The 27,742-nt window shown below is 31.1% G+C and overlaps 1 protein-coding gene across 4 annotated transcripts in view; it reads left to right on the top strand.

Annotated features, from left to right (window-relative positions):
- The window catches only part of LOC132933653 (uncharacterized), a 69,533-nt gene extending 58,064 nt beyond the window's left edge, over positions 1–11,469 (top strand). For 3 of the 4 annotated variants that reach the window (XM_060999920.1, XM_060999919.1, XM_060999917.1), the window contains 7 exons: positions 42–92; positions 2,126–2,185; positions 5,175–5,201; positions 6,631–6,645; positions 7,935–7,949; positions 9,461–9,513; positions 11,240–11,469. In XM_060999920.1, the coding sequence (XP_060855903.1) occupies positions 42–92; positions 2,126–2,185; positions 5,175–5,201; positions 6,631–6,645; positions 7,935–7,949; positions 9,461–9,513; positions 11,240–11,272 (254 nt within the window). In that variant the 3' untranslated portion in view covers positions 11,273–11,469. The remainder of the gene's footprint in view (positions 1–41; positions 93–2,125; positions 2,186–5,174; positions 5,202–6,630; positions 6,646–7,934; positions 7,950–9,460; positions 9,514–11,239) is intronic. The other variant, XM_060999918.1, reaches the window with a different exon arrangement.
- Positions 11,470–27,742: the final 16,273 nt, after the last annotated feature.

Below are 27,742 nucleotides of genomic sequence, written 5' to 3'. Positions count from 1 at the left end.
CTTGATTTTTAACATTTAAATTAATTTCCTTTTATTTTCAGTGGACGTTGTAGCTAAGCAAATACAAAATAATTCAAATGTCAGCGGGAAAAGTAAGTTTAATATCAAGTGAAATATCATTTCAATATTGTCTCCTGAAGTTAGAAATGAGTTACTAATTGTTATACGTCTTTACCTACGTTAGTTTATTGGATGGAAATAGATAAAAATTAAAAACGACTAAAGTACAAATAATAATAATGTGATTTTATTTTGTTGATGAGAGGGCCTTTGTCGAACTGCTCGATTTGAGTCAACAGCGTCTGAGTATTACAGTGTTAGGTTAAAATAATAATACTCTTATCATTTAAATTAAAGAATATACATGACTTATCAGATACAAAACACTAATTGCAAAGCCATTGCCCACTTGCAGTCACATTTTTAAAAAAATAATAGTTTGGTGTACATAATTCCCTTGCAATTAATTATTCCATCATGTTTCATGCGTAGTGTTACCACTTTGAGTTCATATACCTCGATCGCGCTAAAACTAATGCCCTAATGCTTCATTTTAAACAAAGTTCATACATTAAAAGCCCCAAAACCTAAATCCTAGTCACAATGATCCAGATTAAAATCCTTAAGACCAAAGTTCTAAGGTAAATTTATTGTTTGAGTCCTGAACGATATGTTTTCATTTTGTTGTGAACACTAAGTGTAACACCTAACAAGCAAAAATTAAATTATGAGGGGTGTTCCTCTTAATCATTTGTAGTTCCATCTTCATCACTACTGCTGGTGACTTAACCGTCTAGACAATCCTAATTTTTTTTTCACCATGTTAAAAGACATTCAACATATAAATCAGCAATAAAATAATACGAAATCAAAACAACTTATGTTGTGTACATACCGAATCAGAAATTTTCATGTAGAGCGCATACCGAGTTAGTACCTAGTAGTTAGAAGCTTGTTACTAATTGCAAAACCACTGCCCATTTAGCTCTATCTGTCACAACTCACATGTTTCAAAAAATAATAGTGTCGTGTAATACACTTGTCTTGACTATGTATTATTATATAATTATTCTATCGCGTTTCCTGTAGTGTTACTACTATTAATTCATATATCTCTGTTCTGCTTAAATTACTGCCACTTATTCCCAGTACTAAATACGTATTATTATTTATATATATTGGTCACCTATCCATTCCAAACGCATGAACAGCACTTTTTTTCTTATTATTAGTTGCCCGGCCAAATGCCAGATAATAGCCACCAACGCAACATGTATAATATTTATAAAATGTCTAGGAATATAAATGATTGTTTCGTACATATTTTGGTTGTAACATTTTGGTATTTCATATTAATATAAGTTAACTTATATTCCTACAAAATAAAAACGTTATCAATATCAATACTATAAAAGCAAATCCAGATTTTATGTCACGGGTTGGCTCCGAAACTGCTTGACCGATTTGGCTGATGATTTTTTTGTTATGTTCGTAATTGTCAGTACAAGATTCTTATGCAAGAACATTTTAGGAAACTTTACCGGAAAATTAGGAAATCTGGATGTAAAAAATACAGCAGTGGCGCCATCTGTACACGAAAAAAATTAACTAAATAATAATATATTTTGGTTTATTGTAAGGTTGGTATTGGTTATGATTGTTGTAGTTTTGGTTGTTAATTTTGAAGAATTTTATTAAAATAAAAAGAGGAAATCAAACCTTGGCCGCTGCAAAAATGGTGTTAAGAGGAAAAATTGTCAATAAATTTAATAAATCGGTTGATTTTTTCAATCTTATGAAAAAATGTCAATAATAAATAGATAAAATATAACATACATACAAATAAATATAATTTGAATAAATTGGTTGATTTTTTCAATCTTAAAAAAAATAAAATTATAAAATCTCTACTCTATTAAAAAAAAAACGTTGCTAAATAGATAGACAGGATTTTTGGAGCCACGAAACAGCTAGACCCACAATTTAGAAACAACTATCCACGGGAGTGGAGCACATATTATATAAATTCAACATAATTTGATTTTTAAAATTTTTGTTTCATTTCTAGAATAGAAAAATTTAAATTGGTAGGTAAAATATGAAAACATTTTATTTTATTTTTTAGATGATGGTTTTGAAGTTTCTAACCATCGTTATACATCATGTTATCGTATCAACGAATGTGGTAAGTTAAAATAATAAATTTAACATATAACCTGTGATTTGTACATCAAAACATTTTTTCTAATATTTTCAATAATTAATTGTATAAATATTAAATAGTCATAATTTTATTGAATAATCGAATAGTTCATTTATCTAGAAAAATAGTTTTATTACTTCGCAAAAGACAGAAAATAAAAAATGTAGAATAGCGAGTAGACAACTCTGCCGTACAGTATTTGTCGAGTATGTCATTTGAATTGCTAATAAATTATGATAAATTATTTTAAACAATAAATGATTATGACCGGAGTATACTTGAATAAATAATCAAATTTAAATTAAAAAAAAATAAAATCTAAAACTTTTTATTGCTATAAATAGCGTTACTTTTCAGTACACTTTTTTTTGTGTAGATATGATATGAAAAACATAATTATGAAGAATTTTCTATTAAATTTTCCAATATTAACAATAAAAAAAAAATGTTAATGAATTTCAATCGGAAAAATAATTTCCAAATGTTCACGATTTTGCGGCATTTTGTTAAAATTCTACATCAGACAATCCTAAAAATGTGTAGTGGATTTACGATCAACTTTTTTTTTTAGTTACACTTTTAACAACATATGTGGAACCTTGACATACAATTTCAAACTTTTTGATAGAGCTTAAAATTATTTCCTGACAATAATTGAAAAAAAATTCCCATTACTATTGTTTGCATATAGAGTCCTAATATTAAATTGAATCATGTATGGAAAATGCTCGAATTATCTATTGGTGAAAATATCAAGTATTTCTGTTTTTAAATACAACGAAATAAGAAAATTGTGATTAATCTTTAGTTTACAGGCAAATATCAAATTTCATAATAATTTGAACTTCAAACAATAATTAAAAATTAATTTGACTTTCCAGTAAACTTTTATTTTTATTAAAGGTGGACAAATTTATGATACTTTGTATTCAATTTTAAAATCTCATATATAATAACATAATATTTTACAAATTTCTTACTCAAAATAATTTGCTAATTGTCATGTTTTTACAAATGTTGTCAAAATTCTTACTTCTGAGTTCAGACGCTCATAAAAATGTATAGTGGAATACGCTCAACTTTTATTTTTAATAACACAAATACACTATTAAAAACTTATGTGGAACTTTATTATTTCTCAAAAATACTTGATAAAAACAAACTAATAAAACGGTGGGTAAGTGGATGTTGCTATGCTGTACAGTAGGTTACAAGTGGGTCACTGTAATGGATGGTGTTAAATTTGAATTCAATCATATAATATCATTGTTTAAGAAAAATGATTCTGAGCGAAAACGTCAGTCAGCCTATGATATTACCAAGTATATTTGATGATATTATTGTGAATAAAGTAATTTATATATAACCTATTTACGTGGAGCCTTGTTTTAAATTTTCGATACTTAGCTATAAAAATTGAACATTTAATACATTTTTAACTATAAAATAATTATTAAACTATAAATTTGATAAATGTTGTCAAAATTTGAACTTTAAATGCTTATAAAAAAAAATTGTGCCTATAATTTTTAATATTTTTCAACTGCTATTGGAACAATATATCAGAAGCCTTGTATTAAATTTTCGCGATTTTTTACCCAACAAATAAAGTTTTATTAATATTTATAGAAAAAAAAACTAAAAATTGAAAACTGAAAACGTCCGTAAACAGCTTAAAAAGGATGAAATTATTTTCAAAATTTTATCGTGTATAGAAAATGCTAATATAAACATTCAGTGAAATTTTCAAGTATCTACAGTCATTCGTTTTTTAATTACAACAAAATAAGAAAATCGTTACATGAGAAATCGAGTGAATATCAAATGTTGTAAAAATATGAATTTCAAACGCTCATAAAAATTTAATTTGACTTTCTTGTAGAAATTTTTTTTTTTTTGATAAAGGTAGACTAACCTATGGATAATCGTGTATTACATTTTCAAATCTTAGATTTAAAAAGGAAAAATTTTATGAATTCTCCACTCAAAATAATTTGCTTATTTTCATGATTTTTCCGTATTTTGTCAAGATTTGAACTTTAAATGCTTATAAATAAAAACTGTGACTAAGGATTTTTAATTTTTTTCATCTGCCTTTGAAACAATAACCGAGGAGCCTTCTATTAAATTTTCAAGCTTTTCTACCCAACAGATAAAATTTTATTGATATTTATAGAAAAATAGACTAAAAAAATGGAAAATGAAAATGTCCGTAAACAGCTCAAAATAAGTCGAAATATTTCGAAAATGTTATGATGTATAGAAAATGCTAATATAAACGTTCAATCAATATTTCATGTACCTACGGTCATTTGTTTTAAAGTTGCAATAAAAATCAAAATCGATTTTCTCGAAAACAGATTTTGCGTAAAAATTCCCGTTTTCTCTGAATTTTTCTTTTGTTTTTCATGTCGCGTTTGAAAACTACTGAGAAATTTTTACTTTTGACCCCTCAAAGTACCAAATAGATTCACTTTCCTATCAGAAAAGTTACTGTTGAAGAAAATCCAAGCACTTTTACTAAAAGGTGATGACAGACACAAAAATAAAAAAAAATAAAAAATAAAAAACACACATCATTCTAAAATCGATACATTCATCGCTTCGCTCAGAATCTAAACAAACAAATAAAAGACTTATTATTGTAAAATCAATACATTTAACGCTCCGCTCAAAATCTAAAGTTTAATTAAAAACTGGTGATGGGTGAAGCTAGGAAAATCTGAAAGTAAATCTATAACAGTTATATTAATTGAAGAATAATTCAACATTAAACGTATTTTTTGGAAATTTAAAAAAAAAACTGTATCTTTTAATTTTTTAAGTCATAGCAGGTACTTATCAATTTTTTGTAATAGGTACCTACCTACCTAATTCCTATGTCTATTTTATGACAAAATATAGTACACTTAGTTTTATCATTAGATCAATGAAAATATAATGCCAACATGAAAATGTATTTTGCTTTCAGGCTTACCAGATAAAGTTAACTTTCGAGGTACTAATTATTATTACCAATTTTTTTTTAATACTGGCATACTATATTATAATCTATATATTAATCTATACTATTAAATCAATTAGTAATAGTTGTTATTAGTTTATCCCCCCTTTGACCGGTGAAGTCACAGTACAGATTTTTCTGAATTTTTGCACAGTGATTCCTGATCATCCCGGTTCCTTAAGGTTTTCGTACCAATTTTAGCTTTACATATTCCCTCTTGTGAAATATTCTTGCTATACAAACTTTTAAGTAAAATGAAAACTATTATTATTTTGCTTATATTATATATACTTTCCATTGGTTCAAGATAATAAAGTAGTTATTATGAATGGATACAATTTTCTTTAGTGTACCCCTCTTATATTTTATCATTTAGGCTAATAAATCTGTTCTATATAAATGTAAATCTGATTAACAGCTATTATATATTGGAGGAAAAGTATATGGTTGAGGTATATATTCTAAAAAATTCTTGACCTATTTTGAAAAAAATAACTGACCATATTTTTACTAAAGTAAAACGCAAACGATATATTATAACTAAACGTGTAGATTATAATAGGTAGTCATCAATAATACAGATATTATTAATCAGGTTTCTTACATCTAAATTACGCATATGAATAACCACAGAATTTTACCCAATTGGCATCAAATTTTGAACATATTATATAATATTGGTGGTGGTTAAATTTCCCCGATAGTATGGTATACTCCCCTGGGTCAACATTATGTTTACCTGAGAAAATTAGTAAACTATCCCGAGTAAAAATTATGTTTACATGAAGTACCTAAATATGTAAACTCTCTCAAATCATTTTAAAATTATATCAAACAAATAGTCTCCTTAAGTATCTGGCAACCAGAGTTTGTTATAAGTGGCTTTCAATGTCACTTCGTACATTTAAAACTACCCTCACTAAAGCGCCATTAAGTTTGAGAAAATCTCAATTTTTAGATTTTTCTCTTTGCTCTATAATAAGGTAGTTTTTAATGTGTCAAATTTCATGTATTTACCCACTTCCTTGGGCTCAGATAAATTTTATCATTAGAGTAATAAAAATAAAATTTACAACCTCTAAAATCTTTAAAAAGGGGCTAATTTTCACTTATATTGTCTTAGCTAATAAAAATTTGGATTCTGGTTAACATCTGATTAATAATAGTATTTAAAATCTCCATGTTTTGTAAAATTTAAAAATACTCCTCACATGTCTTAAACTTTAAAGTGCCATTAATTGTGAGAAAATTGCAATTTTTAGGTTTTCTCTTTACTTGATCCTACCTATAAGACTTAACTTAGTATACAATTTCACGTATTTTAAAAAATGTTAATAGTATATGAAATAATTAGTGTCTTACGTTAAATCAATCACCCAGATCATACCTGCTTAATGACGTTGACATTTATTTATTTTTTTAGATATTATACAGTATCGTGAGTTTCTGTTATTTATACATTGTACTAAACAGTACCAGGGGCGCCCGCAGAAAATCAGCTCAGTGGGTGCAAAATTAAATTTATTTTATACATACATATGTAGTCACATATTTACATTATTATACACTGATTTTTTGTTGTCCTCTGTGGGCGCCCCTGAACAGTTCCCAAAAATATAATTATTAGATGAATTAAAAAATAAAAACATGAAGTACTTCGGATAACTTAAATTGTGGGTTTTCGTTGTCCAGTCAAAGTTGTTGTTGTGTCAACACTGACATCAAAATAAATGAAAAATTGTACAGACAATGCATATTAGATTCCATTATAAAAAACACTAATATGAATTACACTCTGTCACTCGCAAATGATTGGTGGTCGTTGTTGCAGACCTGGTTATCCATAAATCATCATTAATTTAAGTAATTTGCTTCACATACAGCCTGCTGCGGTCCCCTGTCCAATCACTCCCATGATAGGGTATGGATAGATGGTAAAATTAGTAGCGTTGTTAGTGTCCTGAAGTAGCGATTGGTAGGAGCGAACATCGGAAGTACGGTAAAGTTCTTGAACTTTGTACTTTTAATTGCTGCGAACCACGTTATAATCCACCAGAGTCTTCATGTAGACATATATTCATAAAAATTATAACCAAATCACTTCCACAAGAAGAGTTATAAATTCTAATAATTATAGAAATTTAAACACAAAAAAAGTGAGAAAGTGAGTACAACTCTGCTGTGCAGTATTTGTCGAGTGGGTTACTGTAATGGATATGTTGAATTTGAATTCAAGTATATATAAAATCGTTGTATACAAAAAATGTTGAGAGTAGATGGTCTGATATTTTTAATATTTCTATAAAAGTAATTTATTTTACTAATAATATTACTGTAAACTGATTTAAATTTTCCTGAAAACATTGAATTTATTATATTATTCCTATTGAATTACTATAATAGTGTATATAATTTCTATCATAATACACAGGACAAGTCCAAGCGTAGTAAAATATAGTATGATTAAATTAACATTATAGTTAAGAATAAGACTAATATCCAACGACCCGGCAGGGTCATGCTAAGCATAAAAAGAAAAAAGTGCCTTAAAATGTACATACAGGCAAAACACACGTGAAAGCTCCTAATTAAATAGGACGGAAATACATTATTTAAAATATCGCAATTAGGTAAATAGTATGTAAATATCATATTTAATTGTTATATATTATTATTATCATATCATTTACGACATGTTACCTATCATCAAAATTATTATAATTTTAGTTATTTTCCAAATCGGTAAGTCAGTTTATTTATATTAGTTGTAAGAACTAATCACTCGACACGTGGCCTACGAGTAGCACTGTGTGTAGGCCCTATAAGGCCGAGTCGGTGGAACTCGTAGGTTTTAAACACGCATCAACAAATGAATGTTAAAGATATAAAGGGGGAAAAGGTTGTATTCGTTGAGAAAAATTAAATAATAAGGGTGAAGTTTAGGGTAATCATGAGGTTTTTATATTTTACATAGAGTAAATAACAGTTATAATAATATTGGCAATCATAAATAAGAATAATTTGGCATTCACACATTTGAATAATAAATTTTGATTTGAATAATATAATATTATAATTTGGCACATGACAGGTATGGGAAAAAGAATAATAATAATACGGAACCTGTCGCAAGACATCATAATGTATATTAGTTCATCGGTAATAATAATTTGAATAACGAAGATCCGTATTATAAAACATAATATTAAAATTTAGGCCCACGGGAGACCGCACGCCACATAACTCGTGGTATACTCTCACAGGGACAGGGTTACCTGGTGTGTACATAATCGTATCTTTTTTGTAAAGTTTAAACATATTTTTGAAGTACGCCGGAGCATAACTAATTATAGAGCATAATTATTGTATAATTAACAGTTGCGCATTCAAATCACCAAATTCGTCGTTAAGGGGATTCCATACCGTGATTTTCTGTTTTTGTTTAACACACGCGCGATATAGGATTTTTGACGGATTCTTTGCCAAGCATATCAATTGATCTAATGAATTCGTCGTCAAGTCTACTTGAAATCTAATTTCCCACAGTTTTGATTTTTTGATTTTAGTTTCTCCAAAAATTGTAAACAAAAATGTTTAAATACTCTTTTTTAATATGACGTTTTCTGGAATTTGGGGGATAATATCAAAAATGTGGGAAAGTCGATTTCAAGTAGATTTGACGACGAACTCAAATCTGTTTTCAGAATTCTTATCGCTTCAATAGATCAATTGGAATGTTTGACAAAAAACACGTCTAAAATACTATGTCGCGCGGGTGTTAGACAAAAACAGAAAATCACGGTATCGAATCCCCTTAAACAAATAACAATAACAGAACTATTTTTCCATTGTAATCCTGATTTTTTTTCCTGTAATCTTAAAGTTATTGCAAATATTAATTATACTATCAGTCCCAACAGCTACTGGAGAGAGGTCTTTTTTTTCCTTGCGTCGACTTAAAAATTATCTCAGAAATACTACTGGTCAAATGAGACTAAATGGATTGGCAGTCCTCAATATACACCAGGATATTTATGTTGATCCATTGATGATAATTGATGAAATGGCTAAAACTTCAAAACGAAGACTCAATATTAATTTATTAGTGTTTTTTGTTTGTTTTTTATACAGTGTATATATTAACATTATTTATGTAATATTATTAACCATGCAGGATTTTAGCTTATGTATATATATTGTAATAATGTAACATTGTAACCCCCCCCCCCCCCCCCCCGAAATTTTTTTTCTAGTTGCGTCAGTGAAACATGTTCATGATGCTTACATGGTACCAGCTATAACAAAGGTAGGATTGATATTTACGTATCATAGGTAAATTAAACATCTCTTTATATGATTCATATCAACCAAGCTTAAAAACAGAATATGAGTAAACACTAAACTGTACCTGCAATAAGACAACAACGTCGACAGTAGATATAACGCTTATAAGTTATTGTAGATAGGTTCTCTGCACAACTATTAATAGGGATAGCTACATTCATGGGGAAAAATAAATTCAGATATTTGTATGAACTCTAAATACCTACGCGTACAGATGTAAAATAAGATAAAAAAAATTGCAAACTGCAAAGTATTTGTTTTGACGTACAATCCGATCTTCTCCTTCAAACAAAATAAAGAAAAAACTACTTGATACAATTTAATAAAATTTCGGATATAACTTTCTTTCTTTTTTGTTAGTTACTGAGGAACGCGAAAAAAATTCATAATTGCTCCAAAAATTGCTTAAAAGTCTTCGTTATGCAAAATGAAAAATGGTGCATTTTAAATATGTAAACAGATAACAGATTGATGATAGGAAGTGCAACTTAAATAATAAATTAAATACTAGTCGTAATATCAAATAATTATAACCACGGCTATAGATAGTTTGGTAGCAGTAAAGTTGGTGTATTACATTCCACAAGATGTTTATGACCCGACAATTTTCTCCCGAAATCAGCAGATTTTACCTAAGATTCTGTAGCTATCAGCTTGTTTAAAATCTTTACAATTTTAATACTAATATACTATATGTTATCTCATCTATATTAATAACATTTTCTATTTGGTTAGTTATTAAATAAACACACTGGAAGCTCTCTATGAATTTAGGTACTTAATGGAAAACATTCTGGCACCACTATTTCTTCTTTCGTTAATCGTTACTCGACCATATTATCGATATTTGTGGTATAACCTACGTCTTACATGATATTATATAATAATAATAATAGTAAATAGTAATACATAATAATATAATACAAGTCAGGTAGGTATGGCCTACTTGGTATAATCGTTATAATCATGAAGATATTAATAATCATAATAATAAATACACATTGATAGGTACGTTTAAAATATAAATAATAGTTATTATAATCTTCAGAATAAAATAAAACGAATAAATAATGAAATCTCCCAATATATATTTAAAAATTAGGTATCATCCAAGCTTTTAATTGACATTGCATATCTTCTACAATTGCCTTAAATATTCCTCTTTTTTCTTTTTTTTTTACCTATTACCTTTGTACCTGTTTTGTCACAATTCGCTAGGTATTTCAATACTTGGTGGCAACTTGTGGACAATTTTAAATTCATAGTTAAATCTTCAAATCAGCCACCAAGTATTGGATAGCGAAATTATGACAAAGCTGGTACAAATTCCGTAGGTAAAACTAAGAAAAAAAGAAGAAAATATAGGAAAATGGTAAATGAAGAACTATGTGAATTTATTAAATGCTTGGATAATGTTTGATAATTTTTGATAATTTTTCGGGCAGATACTTTTGTGTAATAAGTATTTTTTGGTTCTATTTTTGAGCTTGGTGGTTTTTACGTATTTTTGGGGAATAATATAATAAAATACTCACATGAAAGAAAGGTGCTAGTTTTGGGGAAACTGGCCCATCTCGCCCACGCAGAACTTCACCAATTTCTCGGTTCAAGCGCGAAACATGCGCAACAATCAAAGATATCTTTATAACATAATTTGATAGTACCAACTATTTATTATATGATTTTAGCACAATAGCGGAACTTTGCGAAGAAGACCATGATTTAAGAAGAAATACATATTAAATAATCAAATATAATTTGTTATTTTGATACTTCCTAATAATTAGTTTACTGCACAATTTATATTTTTAGATTTATTAATATTTCACTTTCTGTAAGATATAAATATATTATTCAGTTAATTAATCTTTGAACCTACTAAAAAGTTTGCATAAAATATAAATGTTTACCTAAAAATTTCAAATTTGATATAATTATTATAAATTATTTAACTATTATAATTAAATTGTAATAAATATATAATATTATATTATAATATGGAATTTAATAATTTATTTGTAAATTGGGATATAATTTTTGTAGCGGCATGATAATGATCTCTTTAAATTACCTTGTTTTAAATTTTCAATCCTTAGCTATAAAAAATAGGTTAGATATAGATTAGTCGGTTATAAACTGGAAAAAAAAAAAAAGGTAACATTTCATAAATTTTTAACTACAAAATAACTATAACATTTTAAATTTGATAAATTTTGTCAACATTTGAACTTTAAATGCTTATAAAAGAAAATTGTGCCTATGTATTTTTAATTTTGTTCAACTGCTATTATAACAATATATCAGGAGCCTTGTATTAAATGTGCACGCTTTTAACCCAACAAATAAAATTTAATTGATATTTATAGAAAAAAAAACTAAAAAAATTGAAAACTGACTATGTCCGTAAACAGCTCAAAAAGAGTCAAATTATTTTATAAATTTTGTCGTGTATAGAAAATGCTAATACAGTGAAACTTTCATATAACGAAGTCGAATAAGCAGCAAAAAAAATTCGTTATAGGGAGGAGTAGTATATATATACCAATCCTGGCGCAGCTCATAATATATCAATAAAAGATCACAAAGAAAACAATGTGCAAAAAGATCAGAAAATCTAATTGCAATAATAATTGAAATATTTTTCTAAAAATCTAAATGCAATAATAATTAAAATATTTTTTGCAAAATCCCCCCAAAATATTTTTTCTCAAAACTTATGTCATTAATAATTAAAATATTTTTTCGCAAAACTTATGTCATTAATAATTAAAATATTTTTTCATTTTGCAATATTTCTTAAAAATATTTTTAAGAAATACTTATGTTATAATGACACATTCCTAGTATATGGAATCAAGTCAAAATACACACGATAACAGAGAGTCGTTTTATACCCCCGCGAATCGCGGGGGTTAGATAATCCTAAATCTTTAAGTGATATTTTTTTCATCTTGTTTTTATAGCCTAATATGGTAGCTACATCTTTACCTTTAAACCAAGGATTATCGGAATCTTAACATAATCAAGACTAAACAAAAAATCTTGTTCTAATCTTTTTGGTTTTGATTTCTAATTAATGTATTGAGATGGTATACAAATTCATTTCTGTCTATTTTTGTTTTATAATGTCCCCAAGCTAATGTGTCAATACCATTTTCTAAAATAAATCTTTTATCATCATAAACACTTAAAGCTTTTTTGTTTTGTTTTACAGTAAAAATATCATGTTTCTTAGTTCTAAATAAATTTTGTTTAACATATTTTGATTTTTTTGTTAGTAAACAATTTTAAAAATCACTAAAACATATTTTATTTTCCACAACATTTTTTTTAACACCTTAAACTTTTTTAATTTCTTTTTCAGTATCTAAGATTCTATGTGAATATAATTTGGATCTTAAACCTATAAATTCAGACATAATTTCTCCATTTAACTCATCTTTAAATTTACCTAAGACTTTTTTGTTTCTTAAAGGTAAACCATAAATATTCTCTTGTGGATAATCTGACGTGTCAAAATGGTCTAACATAGTGTTCATATCCTGGTAGAAATCGTCAGTTTTTATTTCTAATATTAGTGAGTCTGTATCTGTATACATCAATCTAACTCTATTTCCATACTTTTCCTTTATTGTATTATAATAAAAATCGTACATTAACAATTTAGACAAATCTAGAACACACATTCCTATATATTATATTGGTTGTTTGAAAGTTATTTTTGTTCTTTTCATATGGACTGCAACTAAATTCTCTGTAAAAATGGTTCTTTTGTCAAAATTTGGTTTTGCAATTAATTTTTCTAACTGGAATGCATTATTACATAATCTTATGTCAACATGATTTCGAACATTCATCATGGTACGTCCATAAACACTGTTGTTCATTAATTTGAAATATTCTTTTTCAAACTCATTCTTAGCTTTTGATCTGAGATTAGTATTAAAATCTATATACACTTTTAACCAAGAAGATTGACTAAATTCTAAAACTCTGTGAATTTTCTTTATTTTTAAACCTAATTTTATATATTATAATTGTAATGTTTCATAATGTATTATATATTTTTTCTTGTCATACAATATACAAAGTTGTTAATAATTTTGGGAGTTGTTTACCATAAAAATGTCTTTCCGTGCAAAAGGGAAATCTGAATGTAGATCATGAAGTTCTTTAGGGTAAGTTAAATCGACTTCTAAAATATAACCTTTAGGTGATTCATCAGAAATATTCATAACATTAAAATCCTCATGATTGACAATCCATTTAAAATCTCCAGTAGGTAAATATTTACTCATTGCCCACCCATAAAGATTATTTGCATCCAAGTATTGTAAAAATATTGACTCATCCTCTTTTTTAAATTTATTCCCCATATGTTTATTGTTTGTTTTTGAATACCTTTGACTACATTGAGACAAACCACCTCTGATTCCATTTTCAAACATCAATATTTGGTCGACATCTGTTAATAAATCTAATTTCACTTTTGTCATTCTTAACATACAATCTCATGCAAATCCTGGTGTTGTGTAATAATACATAGGATCTAATTTATAATTTTTTAAAGAAATGTCTCTAAAATTTTCTGTTATGTCTGTTAACAATAAAACATCAATCATATTATATAAACTTGTGAATTCACGAAGATTTTGTATATTAAACACTTCCCAAATTTTTTGTGAGTTGTTATATTCCTCAATTGTTATATTTTTGTCAGTGAGAGAACTATAAAATTTTTTTTATAGGAGGTAAACATGTTTCAATAAATTTTTCTTCACAATCCATATACTCATAAGGATAAGCCAACTTTCTAGTAACTAAATCTAAATGTTCTTTAGGAAAATATTTACTAAGTTCTTTAAATTTATTTTTTAAATTTAATTTCGAATCCTTTCTCAAATTATTTGTTAACTTCTCTAAAGAACTAGGTAAAAATTTTAATGAATCTATAAACCTTAATTCTGTAAATATTACTTTTTCTTTACCATTCCTAAATACTATACGTGGAATCCTTTTTGAAAAAGAAATATATTTTTCCTCATTATTTGTGATTAAATTTATTTTTTCACGGTCGTTTCCCATTTCCTTTATAAATAGATGGGCATCATAACCTGAAAGATTGTGAAAAACAATTGGTATAAAACGTGGATTTTCGTAATTAAGATTACATAAAGAATGTGCGGCTCCTCTATATTCTCCAGTTAAACGGTCATGATCCCGAACTTTCCTCATATTTAGATCTTTATATTTTTCTTCATCTTTAAGCCTTTTTTCATAACGTTTTAGTTTTTCACCATCTTCAACACCATTCTGTTTAATATATTTAATTGTGTCTTTAATTATTTTAATTTCTTTCTCTACCATTGGAGGTAATTCAGTTAAACATCTTTCACAAGTATGTCATTTGTCAGATTTGTTATAATTAATTACTTGTTCTGTATTCAATGTTATCATAGGAACTACATTGTCATATATTTTAGAAATAAGATTTTCTTCTTTTAACATACATTCAAAAATTTTTGAGCTACGTTTGGACCAGAATATTCTACGGGTGTTTTATAATCACCATTACTATATTTAACATAATAACAAAAATTATTGGGTATATGTAGCTGGTAACAATTAGTAAATGACTCTCCATCACTTAGTTCACATGAGTAGATTGGTTGTAGTGTAGTTTCAAAGTCAGCAAAAATTGTAAAAGGGAGTCTTAATGAATTATTATTTTTTTTAGATTCTAAAGTTTTATTATAAGGTTAGGTTAGGTAGGTAAATCTATTTTAGCAGCTTTATTTTTAGAACAATAATGTTTATGTTCATTTAATTTTTTTTCTTCGTCGAAAAACTACTTAAACACATTTTACATAAAAATCTTTTATGACCATCTTTTGTCATTTGTCTTCCTACTAGTTTCCATAAATCTTTAATCCAACAATAATGACCTTTATTCTCTTTATTCTCTTTATCCTCACTTAAATTATTTCCTTACAATATCTGAATTTATGAAAAAATATAACATTTGTAATAATCAATCAATTTTAATGATATGTGTTAATATTAGGAGCATAAATGCTAATTTAGATGAATAACTATTATTTTTGCAAAATGATTCTTATTTTAATTTAGATGTAATTGTCTTAACAGAAACCTGGCATGACCCAAATAATTGTAGTTATTTTATACCGGGATACAAAACATTTTACTCTACTATGAAAAGAAACCAGAATGATGGTATAATTGTCTTTGTTAAACACCTTTTAGATATTGATTTACATGAATATAATTTATGTGAAGCGAATATTGTGAAGTTAGTTATCAATAATTATGTTGTACCGTTAAATCTACTTAGTATATACAGGTCTCCCACGGGTGTAATTAATGAATTTTTGACTCGTTTAGAAGCAATTCTACTGTCACATAAAGACATCGTTGATAAAAACATGACCATCCTATTAGGTGATATTAATATAAATATAATAGGTAATAATAATGTTGAGAATGATTACCTTGACTTGTTATCATCAAATGGATTTATCTCTCTTATAAACGTATTCACGAGAATTCCTTCAGGTTGTAGTAATAACTCTTGTATCGATCACATATTTATCAAATAAAATAAAAATAAAAAAAGCCTTGATGACTTTGAAGCTGGTGTACTTCAAACAGATTTTTCTGATCATTATACTACTATTTTATCCATACCGAAAATAATTAAAGAGACACAAAAATCAGCCTCATTCGAGTATATTAATTTTAAAAAGTTAAATGATTTATTAAAAATTGTGAATTGGTCGGACTTATACAGTATTGGTGACGTTAACGAGTCACTGGATTTTGTATATGCACGTATTCTTGATGCTTTAAATAAATCAAAGAGTCTTAAATTACTAAATTCTAAATCTAATCGTATTAAAAATTGGATGACATCAGGTTTATTATGTTCAGTTCGAAAAAAACAAGAATTATCGTTAAAAACAAAAAAACATCCAAACAATAAAAATCTAATAAAGTATTATAAGAATTACAGAAATAAACTAAATTATGTTATTAAAATGGCAAAAATAAATTATTACAATGATCAACTTCAACATGTTTCTGGAGACCCTAAAAAGACCTGGAAATTAATAAATGATTTAACTAATAATCCTAATACTGATAAAGATATCATAAAACGATTAAAATATAATGGTTATCTAATTGATGCTCTAAATGAACCGCTAACTGCATCAAACAATTTAAATATGTTTTTTTCCACTATAGGACAGAATCTAGCAAATAACATAAAAAAATGTCTCGATGAAGTTTCCGATGTGACATCACCTGCGATTAATTTCAACAATTTATTCTCGGTAAAAATAAATTCGAAGGAAATCTTGAATATAATACAACATTTTAAAGACAATGTAGCTTGTGGTTTTGATAAAATTAGTTAAAACACATAGCTCCTCATATAATAAATCCTTTAACGCATGTTTTTAATTTAAGTCTGAAAGTTGGTGTTTTTCCTGATAAACTAAAAATAGCGATAATCAAACCTCTACATAAAGGTGGTGATAAAGAGAATATGAACAATTACCGACCGATCTCTATGTTGAGTAGTTTTTCTAAAATTTTTGAAAAAATAATTAAGGCTCGTTTGATAGATTATCTAGAGAAAAACAATTTTCTTTCTAAAAACCAGTATGGATTTAGACCAAATAGAAGTACCGAAGATGCGTTATACACTGTGATAGAATTTATATCTAACGCACTCGATAAAGGTGATAAAGCATTAGCCATATTTTTAGATTTGGCAAAAGCTTTTGATACCGTAGATCACAGTATATTATTTAAAGCTTTCAGTAGCTATGGTATAAATAATATTTGTTTAAACTGGTTTAAGAGTTATCTTAATAAGAGGAAACAAATTACAAATATAAATGGGTTTTTAGGGCAGGAAAGTGAAGTTGTATATGGTGTACCTCAGGGAAGTATTCTCGGTCCAATTTTATTTATTATGTATATAAATAGTCTATGTGATATGAATGTCGACGGTAAAATAGTCGTATATGCAGATGATACCTGTTTGTTAGTATCAGGGTCAAATTGGGAAAATCTAAGACAAAAACGGAAATAAATTTTAAGAAAGTAATTAAGTGGTTAAATACCAAAAAACTGTCTTTGAATTTTAACAAAACTATGTTTATGGTCTTTTCAATACAAAATATTTTACCACCTTTTGAAGAATTTTCTTTTCATGAATGTTTAAATGCATCAACTTGTAACTGCCCAAAAATCAATTTTGTGAATAGAATAAAATATTTAGGATTAATATTCGACTGTAACCTCAAATGGAACTTACATATAAATAGCTTGTTAGTAAAATTGCGATATTTAATGTTTAAATTTCATAAATTAAAATATTTAATTTCCTCGCATACTATGAGGATAGTTTATCTTTCTTTATACCAATCTATATTACAATATGGTATGGTAATTTGGGGTGGTGCATCTAAAAATGTTCTACAACCATTAAAGGTACAACAAAACAGTATAGTTCGTATATGTTTGAGAAAGGAGGATCTCATTGGGTCTTCCTTTTCAAACTATAAAGAGTTTAATGTGCATCCGATCGAATTACTGTACAAAAAAACTGCTATAATGTTTGTTTATAAAAAATCTAGTTTTTTCTTTATCAAACAGATTAACAAGTCAATAGGGGAAGATAGATTATTTAATATTAAAGTGTTATTCACAAATACAAGTTTTGGTCAAAAATGTATTAATTATCTGGGTCCTGTTATATTTAACTCTCTGTCGATTGATATAAAAAAAAATATTTTTAACGATTCAATTAACATTAAAAAATATGTAAACGATGTTATATTTAGTCAACTAAGTCTTTGTTTATCTTAAGTACAGTATTTATATAGAGTATTTTTTGTTTGTTTATATTACAATATTTGTTATTATTTTTTCAATTATTTTTTTTTTTTGTTATGTATTTCGAATTAAATTACTAGAAAATGATGTTTATTGTTACTCCCTGCACCACCACAAGCTTAGCTTAAAGGTGTAGGTAATTTTTTTTATTATTTCTAAATACTTTGTATAATTTGTGTTTTTCAAATAATAAAAAAAATCTTTCAATTCAAAAGAAAAAAATTCAAAAATAAATATTTCTCTTGTCCAATTATTACTATATTTATTACCAAATGTTTTTTATATGCTTTTATTCTTACTCTGTCACCTACACTAAATTTAATTTTTGGATTAGGTTTGTTTTTTGAAGAAAATAATTTGTGTAGAACAGCATCTTCATTATATTTATTTACTTCACAAGGTTTCATACCAATAGATTGATGTATGTCTTTGAAATTATATTCATCTATTAGACTTTGTAAAATTGTAATCAATTTTTTAGAATTTGTGACTTCAAAATGTAATCTCATTTTCCCATTTAAGGTTCTATTAAATCTTTCAATAATTGACGATTTTTCTTCATTTTGGGTGTGGTACATTTTAATTCCATACTCTTGCAAAACTTTTTTGTAATGTTTATTTTCAAATTCCAAACCTTTATCTGCGTGAAGTAATTTTGGTGCTTGATGATTTTGTGATTTTGCCAGTTTTATTATTTTTTCAAATGTTTTTGAAACACTAATTCCATCTTTCTTTTTGAGTGGTAAAGCCCAAGAAAATTTTGACAACATATCTATAACAGTTATTATATAAGAATAACCATCATTTTAATCTGAATAATTTCTCATTATAACTAAATCAACAGCCCATAAATCATCAATACCTTTAGTAAAAATTCTTCTTTTAGGAAATCTTAATCTAACAGGTTTATGAAGTTCTTTAGCTAATGCCATTTTATCTGTAGTATTTAATTTTTTATTGGGAATATTATGTCCAATTGTAGGATTTTTTATAAATTTACTTTTATTTGTGTTTTAGATGAAACATTTTGATGAAATTCTCCATACACCATTACCTGTTTGAATTTTAGTTGCATCAATATTTTTTGTTAGAATTTTACATTTAAGACAATGTATTAGATCATCACCATTCATTTATATATATTACATTTTAAATAAATTTTTTATAGTTTTTTATAAATTCTAAACATCAATGTCCACAAATAGGTGGATTGTCATAATCTTGGATTTTGTCATCGAACCACTTAAGATTATCTTCACCTAAATATTTTACAAGTTCTGGTGGAGGAGACATTGACTCGAAATAAAATTTTTGATTTTTGATTTTTTTTCCATGCAACCCAATGAGATCCTTCTTGAGTAGAATTATTTAAATTTAATATTCCACATTCATTTAACCATGGTTTAAGAGGTAATTCATCTCTCATGAAACAACCTCTGAATATTTTTATATTATGTCCAAATTGTATTATGTCAAAATTACTCAGTGGTTCGATTTTTAGATTTTTTTTTTTTTAAATTTTTCATAAATGATTTAATGAAATTGTTCATTTTTTCGATTTTTTTTTTTTTTCAATCCAGAACCTTTATTTTCCATTGCTTTATTATGTCGAATTGTTTCTTTTTCAACTGCTTTTTTATGTTTGTAATCATTAACACTGTTTACAATTGAAGTTACACCTCCAACTAACGCACTAGCTGCACCTATCCCTGCAAAAATTAATGGTAAAAATCCACCTTTCTTGTCTTTAATTTGTGAATTTCGAATCTCTAACCTAGTTCCAGATTTTTTTTCCTTAGCCTTTTTTAATTTTTCTAATTGAATTTTATCTAAGTAATAAATATTTTCTCCTTTAAATATTTTGTCACTAGTAATTTGAAATGTTGCATTAGTATTATTTTTATGAGCTTCTTGTAATTTTTTTAATTTGGTAATTATTTAATTTGAAATAGTACATTTTATAATACAAAATATTATAAAATTTATTCACATATTAAATTCATTCCTAAACGTCTTTTTCCTTTCATTGCGTATGCAGTTAAAATAGCCGGAATTTTTTCAGACATAGAACAATCAGGATCGTTTCATCTTTTCAAGGCTTTTTGTTCTAAAATTGTATCAGAAATATGTCTTGATTTAATGTCTTTATGGTTTTTGTAAAAATAACCATGTTCTCTTGCAGCTTCATCTAATTTGTTGATTGGTTGTATATTTTGTTCTTCATTTTTCTCTAAATTTGTAAATGGTCCTAAATATTTATATTTAGGATAATGCATCGGAGGTAAAAATTTACAATTCAAAAAATCATTAAAAAAACCTGCACCTTTTATAATTTTCTTTGGTAAACTTGAAATAAATGACCATAAATATATTGGACCTTTGTCAGGAATGTCAATTACTTTTTCCATTTTTTTAATACAAAAATTAAGAATTTCAAGTTTGTCATCATTATTCCCCGCTCTTTCTTCACTAGAAATATAATATATTTTTTCTCTTAATTGCTTTATATTATGTTCTATGTCATTTGTTATTTCATTTGGTAAATTATTAACATATTGTAGTAAATACTCAAGGTTACGGTACTCCTATATAATTTACATTGTTATCAAGTGAATCTCAGCTGTGGACGGCCGCCATTTTATCGGGTGGCAAAACATTTCATTTATTATACAAAATGTATTAGGAATAAAATCGTTTTTAATGGTATAAAATAAAATAGTAAATGCAAAATGATTTATATAAAATATTTTTTATGAAAAACAACAGGTTTAGAAATAATAAAATACAATACAAGATAAATCATAATTAATCTTATTTACCATATAAAGTACTATACAATTGCTCCCCCCCCCCCCTTGATGCTTCAATTCACGGTGGGAGTTCGCACAATCTAGTACTATATAGATATATGTGGTTACAAGCAACAACTTATATGCAAAACCATGTGGCTCTGAGCGGAGGCAAAAGGGTGGCATACAAACAACGGTAGACAGACAGATTCGTGAGTCCGGCCCGACCGTCAAAACAACAACGATATATCGGCCTGGCTGCAACGTCGGCGAACGTCGGACGTGCGAAAACCCATCATGGGTACATAGTATGTTGTAGAGTGTCATGGCTCTACAAACTAATATTAATATATTATAATCATTATTACAAAAATAATTACAATCCTATAAAATATATAAATATAATTTCTATGTACTTCGCGTACTGATTTTATTGTTATTTGATAATCAATATATCTATTTATGTCATCCAAAAAGCTAGATATAGAATAAGGGCTTGGAACAACAGCCAGGTAAATCCACTTTTTTCGAAAATGCACTTTTTGATGAGTTATTGTGTAGGAAAAAAATTACATACATTTGGATGTAACTACCAGATAAATCCGGATTTATCTGGTTATTTCTCTAATGTGGTCTTACTGTATTTACAACATGATATCCGTATTAAATAGTTTATTATTTTACTAAAACATGATATTATGTTATCTTCAACTTTAAAATGTATTAATACATTTACCTATTTATTATAAATGATATAAATATTTTATTGTGAGAAATAAACAGGAAAAGAAATTCTGTGATATTATTATTATTCCTATTGACAAACATTAGATTTTGTTTTGCTGTTATAATATTATTAGGTTAAAGTTTAATGATTTATTTTATTTAACATTTTTTATGATACATTTGTTATATATAAACATTATGTTTAAGAAATAATAAGGAAAAGTAATCCTGTGATAGTGAATTTTACTAATTTACCTCGTAATTTACCAAACAGAAATTTTGTTTTGTTGTTGTGAATATAATAAACTTTTATGCCACTTCTTTTGTTATGACTCAATTTAAAACTTAAGGTACTGTTTTATTATATTTCAAAGTAATAACATTTAATTTTAAAATGTTTGGGCAAATATCCGGAGTTGTCCGGAGCAGTACGGAATCCTCCGGTAGAAATCGAAGATTCTCCGGTAGAACCGGACGATATTGCTGTGGTAGAGGAGGGTTACCCGGTGGTTTCCGGCCCCAAAGCCCCCAGTACCCATATACCCCCAGAATCCCCGGGAAGAAGCAATCTGTCAGTAGGGGATTGGGTATACTACAAAGCGCATCCGCAGTCAAGTGCGGAGAAGCGTTTTCATGCGGGGTTCGCCCCGAAATGGTTAGGTCCGGTTAAGTTGGGTAAACCACTAGGAACCGGAGTGTTCTTGACGGAGGGTAAAGACCTTACTAAGTTACATATCTCAGCGATGAAGCGAGCTGTAGGACCGTTAGAGAACACTAACTAATCATACTTGTTTCAAATGGCAGAACGCGCAGTTGTTGCGAGAAGTCAGGAAGCTCTCTGGGGAGCGACTGGAGGACACGGTGAGCGGTTGGTCGGCTGAAAGCGCGGCCACCACGTCGTTCGGCCGGATACAAGCAAGCCCGACTGTATGGGCCTTGTTCAAGTGGGGGTTCGCCGAGGGACGCCGGTCCACTCGAGCGAACACCCCGCAGCCCGACACCTACAGGCCTAGGGCAAGACCACCCGGGCGAGTGCCACCTCGCCGAGCAGCGCCGGCGTATCAGCGCCACGACGTCCGGGATGGGCGTGGCCGGTTCAGGCGGCCAGCGGTGCAGCCGCAAGCTGACCAGTCCGACGAGCAGCCCATGGTACAGCCGCAAGCCCAGCAGCCCGTGGTGCAGCCGCCAGCCACACAGCCAGTAGAGCAGCAGCTGGCCCAGCAGCCAGGCACCCAGGAGCAGCAACTGGCTGCATTGGAGCGGTGGATCCAGGCCATGGAGGTGACGCCCGGGGACCCGGTCATCCTCCCCGTGGACTAGGTTGCTCGGATGTGTCTCGTTGACTCGGGGGGGGGGGGGAGTATGTCGCGGTCGTTATCGCAACGACCGCGGCGTCTCTATCAGCCCGGCCATCGGCGGTGGCGACGAGAGCAGCTTTGTCTGGACCGTCGTTGACGAACTAACGCACTTGATTTATTGTAGCTACAATTGTATATGATTAAACGTGTCGCCGTTCAATAAAATCATGTCGTACCAGTAACCATTGTCAGTGTTATCCTTTCAAAACCGTTCCTACACCTACAGACTTTTGTAGAAAAATTTGTATGTTATTTCGGTATTCCTGCAAATATTTTAAGTGATCAGGGTTCAAATTTTTAATCTTCCTTGTTTAAACAATGGTGTAAATTATTAAAGATAAATAAAATGTGAGATGTTGAGTTATGCCATGTATAATGTATATGTATAACGCAACATCACACACGGCACAGAAATTTACACCATACGAATTAGTATTTGGAATACAACCGGTTCTATTATATAACCGGTTTTTACACCGAGTTTTTAGAAACTACCAACGTCAGGTTATAATTACAACGATTACGAAAGTGATTTGACAACTCGTATGCAGGAAGCAAGGCAAATGGCGAAAAAACATCTAATTGATGCAAAATTAAAATCGAAATCTAATTACGATTAACAAATTAATCCAATAGAATTATAAATAGGAGATAAGACGCTTATGAAATTATGAAAAAGAAAAATAAGTTAAAACCAAATTAGATAGGTCCATATGAAATCGTTGAGGTACATGAACCCGTAAATGTGTCTATTAGGAAAAAAAATAAAATAATAAGAGTATATATGAACCATTTACAATTATTTAACAAAACGAGCGATTATAAAAAAAAATGTAGGAAATATAGTATACTAGCTGAACCCGTGCACTCCGTTGCCCGTAAAAAATTGCAACTCTTAAAAAAGTTATGATTGTTCAACTCTTTTTGGTGTAACTCGCTGAAATAAGTGCAACTCAGTCACCCTGATAGGCAATCCAACTGCGTCGGATCGCGGACAAGAACACCTCTTCCACCTGGTAGGCAGTGTTTAATAATTTGATTTGGGGCTAGCTTGTACCTGATCTGCCCAAATAACCAATGGAAACCAATAATAAATAAATACTAATTTCTACTGTAGACTAGAATGTAACTAGATGGCAACTATTTATAAAATAATACAATTTCTCATTTCCATCGTGAACCTTAAGATCCCTGTTTGAGCACCTCTTGGCAAATCCTTTCTTATTGCTTGGTTCAAGTATTAGAGGAACCACTATTACAAATTTCAAGTCCGTACGTTGAGTAGTTTTTGAGTTACAGTGATCAGTGAGTCAGTGTTATTTAGATTTTATATATATGGATATACAATTTACAAGTTTGTTTAGTTAATAGATAACTCAAATGTTAATTAACTTAGACAAATGCTATTGCAATAAAAACCTTTTTCATTATATAATCTTTCATTAAAAATTAAGACAATCGGTCGAGTAGTTTCCGAGAACATTAGCATCAAAGGTTACAATTTTCGGTTTTATATATAGAATATAGAGATAATACTAAAAAAAAAAACACAGTAAAATAAATAATAATTAGTTAACATAAGAAAACCACAGGCACTAATTTAAATAAAAATTGTTATAGGATTATCATATGTCTAGCGGTCATACACACACCGACACATGGAACACAATAATCACTACAGGACTGGTACGACATGATTTTATTGAACGGCGACACGTTTAATCATATACAATTGTAGCTACAATAAATCAAGTGCGTTAGTTCGTCAACGACGGTCCAGACAAAGCTGCTCTCGTCGCCACCGCCGATGGCCGGGCTGATAGAGACGCCGCGGTCGTTGCGATAACGACCGCGACATACTCCCCCCCCCCCCCCCCCCCCGAGTCAACGAGACACATCCGAGCAACCTAGTCCACGGGGAGGATGACCGGGTCCCCGGGCGTCACCTCCATGGCCTGGATCCACCGCTCCAATGCAGCCAGTTGCTGCTCCTGGGTGCCTGGCTGCTGGGCCAGCTGCTGCTCTACTGGCTGTGTGGCTGGCGGCTGCACCACGGGCTGCTGGGCTTGCGGCTGTACCATGGGCTGCTCGTCGGACTGGTCAGCTTGCGGCTGCACCGCTGGCCGCCTGAACCGGCCACGCCCATCCCGGACGTCGTGGCGCTGATACGCCGGCGCTGCTCGGCGAGGTGGCACTCGCCCGGGTGGTCTTGCCCTAGGCCTGTAGGTGTCGGGCTGCGGGGTGTTCGCTCGAGTGGACCGGCGTCCCTCGGCGAACCCCCACTTGAACAAGGCCCATACAGTCGGGCTTGCTTGTATCCGGCCGAACGACGTGGTGGCCGCGCTTTCAGCCGACCAACCGCTCACCGTGTCCTCCAGTCGCTCCCCAGAGAGCTTCCTGACTTCTCGCAACAACTGCGCGTTCTGCCATTTGAAACAAGTATGATTAGTTAGTGTTCTCTAACGGTCCTACAGCTCGCTTCATCGCTGAGATATGTAACTTAGTAAGGTCTTTACCCTCCGTCAAGAACACTCCGGTTCCTAGTGGTTTACCCAACTTAACCGGACCTAACCATTTCGGGGCGAACCCCGCATGAAAACGCTTCTCCGCACTTGACTGCGGATGCGCTTTGTAGTATACCCAATCCCCTACTGACAGATTGCTTCTTCCCGGGGATTCTGGGGGTATATGGGTACTGGGGGCTTTGGGGCCGGAAACCACCGGGTAACCCTCCTCTACCACAGCAATATCGTCCGGTTCTACCGGAGAATCTTCGATTTCTACCGGAGGATTCCGTACTGCTCCGGACAACTCCGGATCATTTTTGCCTGCGTCCGGAGATCCTTCGGCCAGCTCGAGCTGCCAATCTCCGGGGGCCTTGATCTCCCGGCCAAACATCATTTTGGCCGGTGACTGTCCGGTGTTTCGGTTTTCTCTTTTTCTTACGGAGAACAACACGTGTGGCAGGTAGACATCCCACAGATGATGAGGCTTATCAATAAGTAAGGTTAGGTACCCTTTCTTAAACTCTTGATTTTGCCTTTCTACCTGGTTGGCACGTGGGTGGTATATTGGAGTCGTCCATCCCACCACTCTCCACATCTTTAGTGTGTCTCCCATTGCCCTGGACACGAACTGCGGGCCATTATCTGACAATAATGCCCTCGGGTACCCGAACCGTGGGAACAAATCGCGTTCGAATGTATCCACAATCGATTTGGTCGTCGCCTTTCCTAGGGGGTACGCCTCTACCCAGCGACTGTAACAATCAGTTACTACCAAAATTGTTGTCTTACCTCGCTGTGTTCGTAGATATGGACCCATCATAAGATCGATGCTCAGCACCTCTCAAGGTTGCCGTGGGACTCGGGTGCATATCCGAGTTTCTGGTTTGCGATTGAGTGGTTTTACACGTGCACAGACGTCGCACGCCCGCACGTAATTACGCACTGCTTCTCGCATACCGGCCCAAAAGAAACGACTCTTTATGCTTCGGTACGTTTCTTTCCACCCTGGGTGATTCGCTGTATTGTGGTCGTGAAACCTTTGTAGCAGAATCTGGGCCTTGTGTACCGGGACGACCACCCCCTCTTCACCATGCGCGATGGATCGAGGGTGGCGGTGCAACACCTTGTCCCGGATGACGTACAACTTCCGAAGTCGACCGAACCTTGCACTGACTCCGGAGAGTTTAGCATTTATCTCCCGTATGTTCGGGTCGTTCTATTGCCACTCTCGGACAACTTGCAATGTGACGTTTCCGTCATCCCTCTTTGGCTGGATTGCTCCACACTGGGTGACACCCACACTGGATCTTCCGGACATGCCAGACAGATCACCGAAGACTCCGGAAGTTTCTCCGGACACTCTGGGCCGGGGGATCGTGGATGTTGTTCTCCAACGATTCTTCGTCCACTGTATTCGGTCCAATGGCACGTGCCGGAATTCAAAATCGAAAGCCCCGAGTTGTAGCGCCCATCGCGTTAGTTTGCTGTTGGTACAGCGAGCTTGCTGTAACCATCGGAGTGCCGCGTTATCTGTAAATAACATAAGCTTACCAGACTCAAGATACGGCCTGAACCTGTCAACCGCCCAAACTATGGCTAGACATTCACGTTCAACTGCTGAGTATCTTCCCTGTGCTGGATTGAGTTTTTTGCTGGCGTAGGAAATTATTTTCCTGTCATCACTCTCCCCCCGCTGGAAGAGCACGGCACCAACTCCGACTTCGCTCGCGTCGGTCTGTAGATTGAATGGCTTACCCGGAAGAGGAAGGCAGAGCCGTGGTGCGGACACCAAAGACTCCTTCAACTTCCGGAACGCCTCTTGCTCAATTTCTGACCAACGCCATTTGGTCCCTTTGGCCAACAGACTCGTGAGTGGTGCTGTGATC

This window comes from Metopolophium dirhodum, chromosome 1 (genome assembly GCF_019925205.1).
Source record: "Metopolophium dirhodum isolate CAU chromosome 1, ASM1992520v1, whole genome shotgun sequence".
Classification (NCBI taxonomy): Eukaryota; Metazoa; Arthropoda; class Insecta; order Hemiptera; family Aphididae; genus Metopolophium; species Metopolophium dirhodum.
This window is presented reverse-complemented; position numbering and strand designations above follow the sequence as displayed.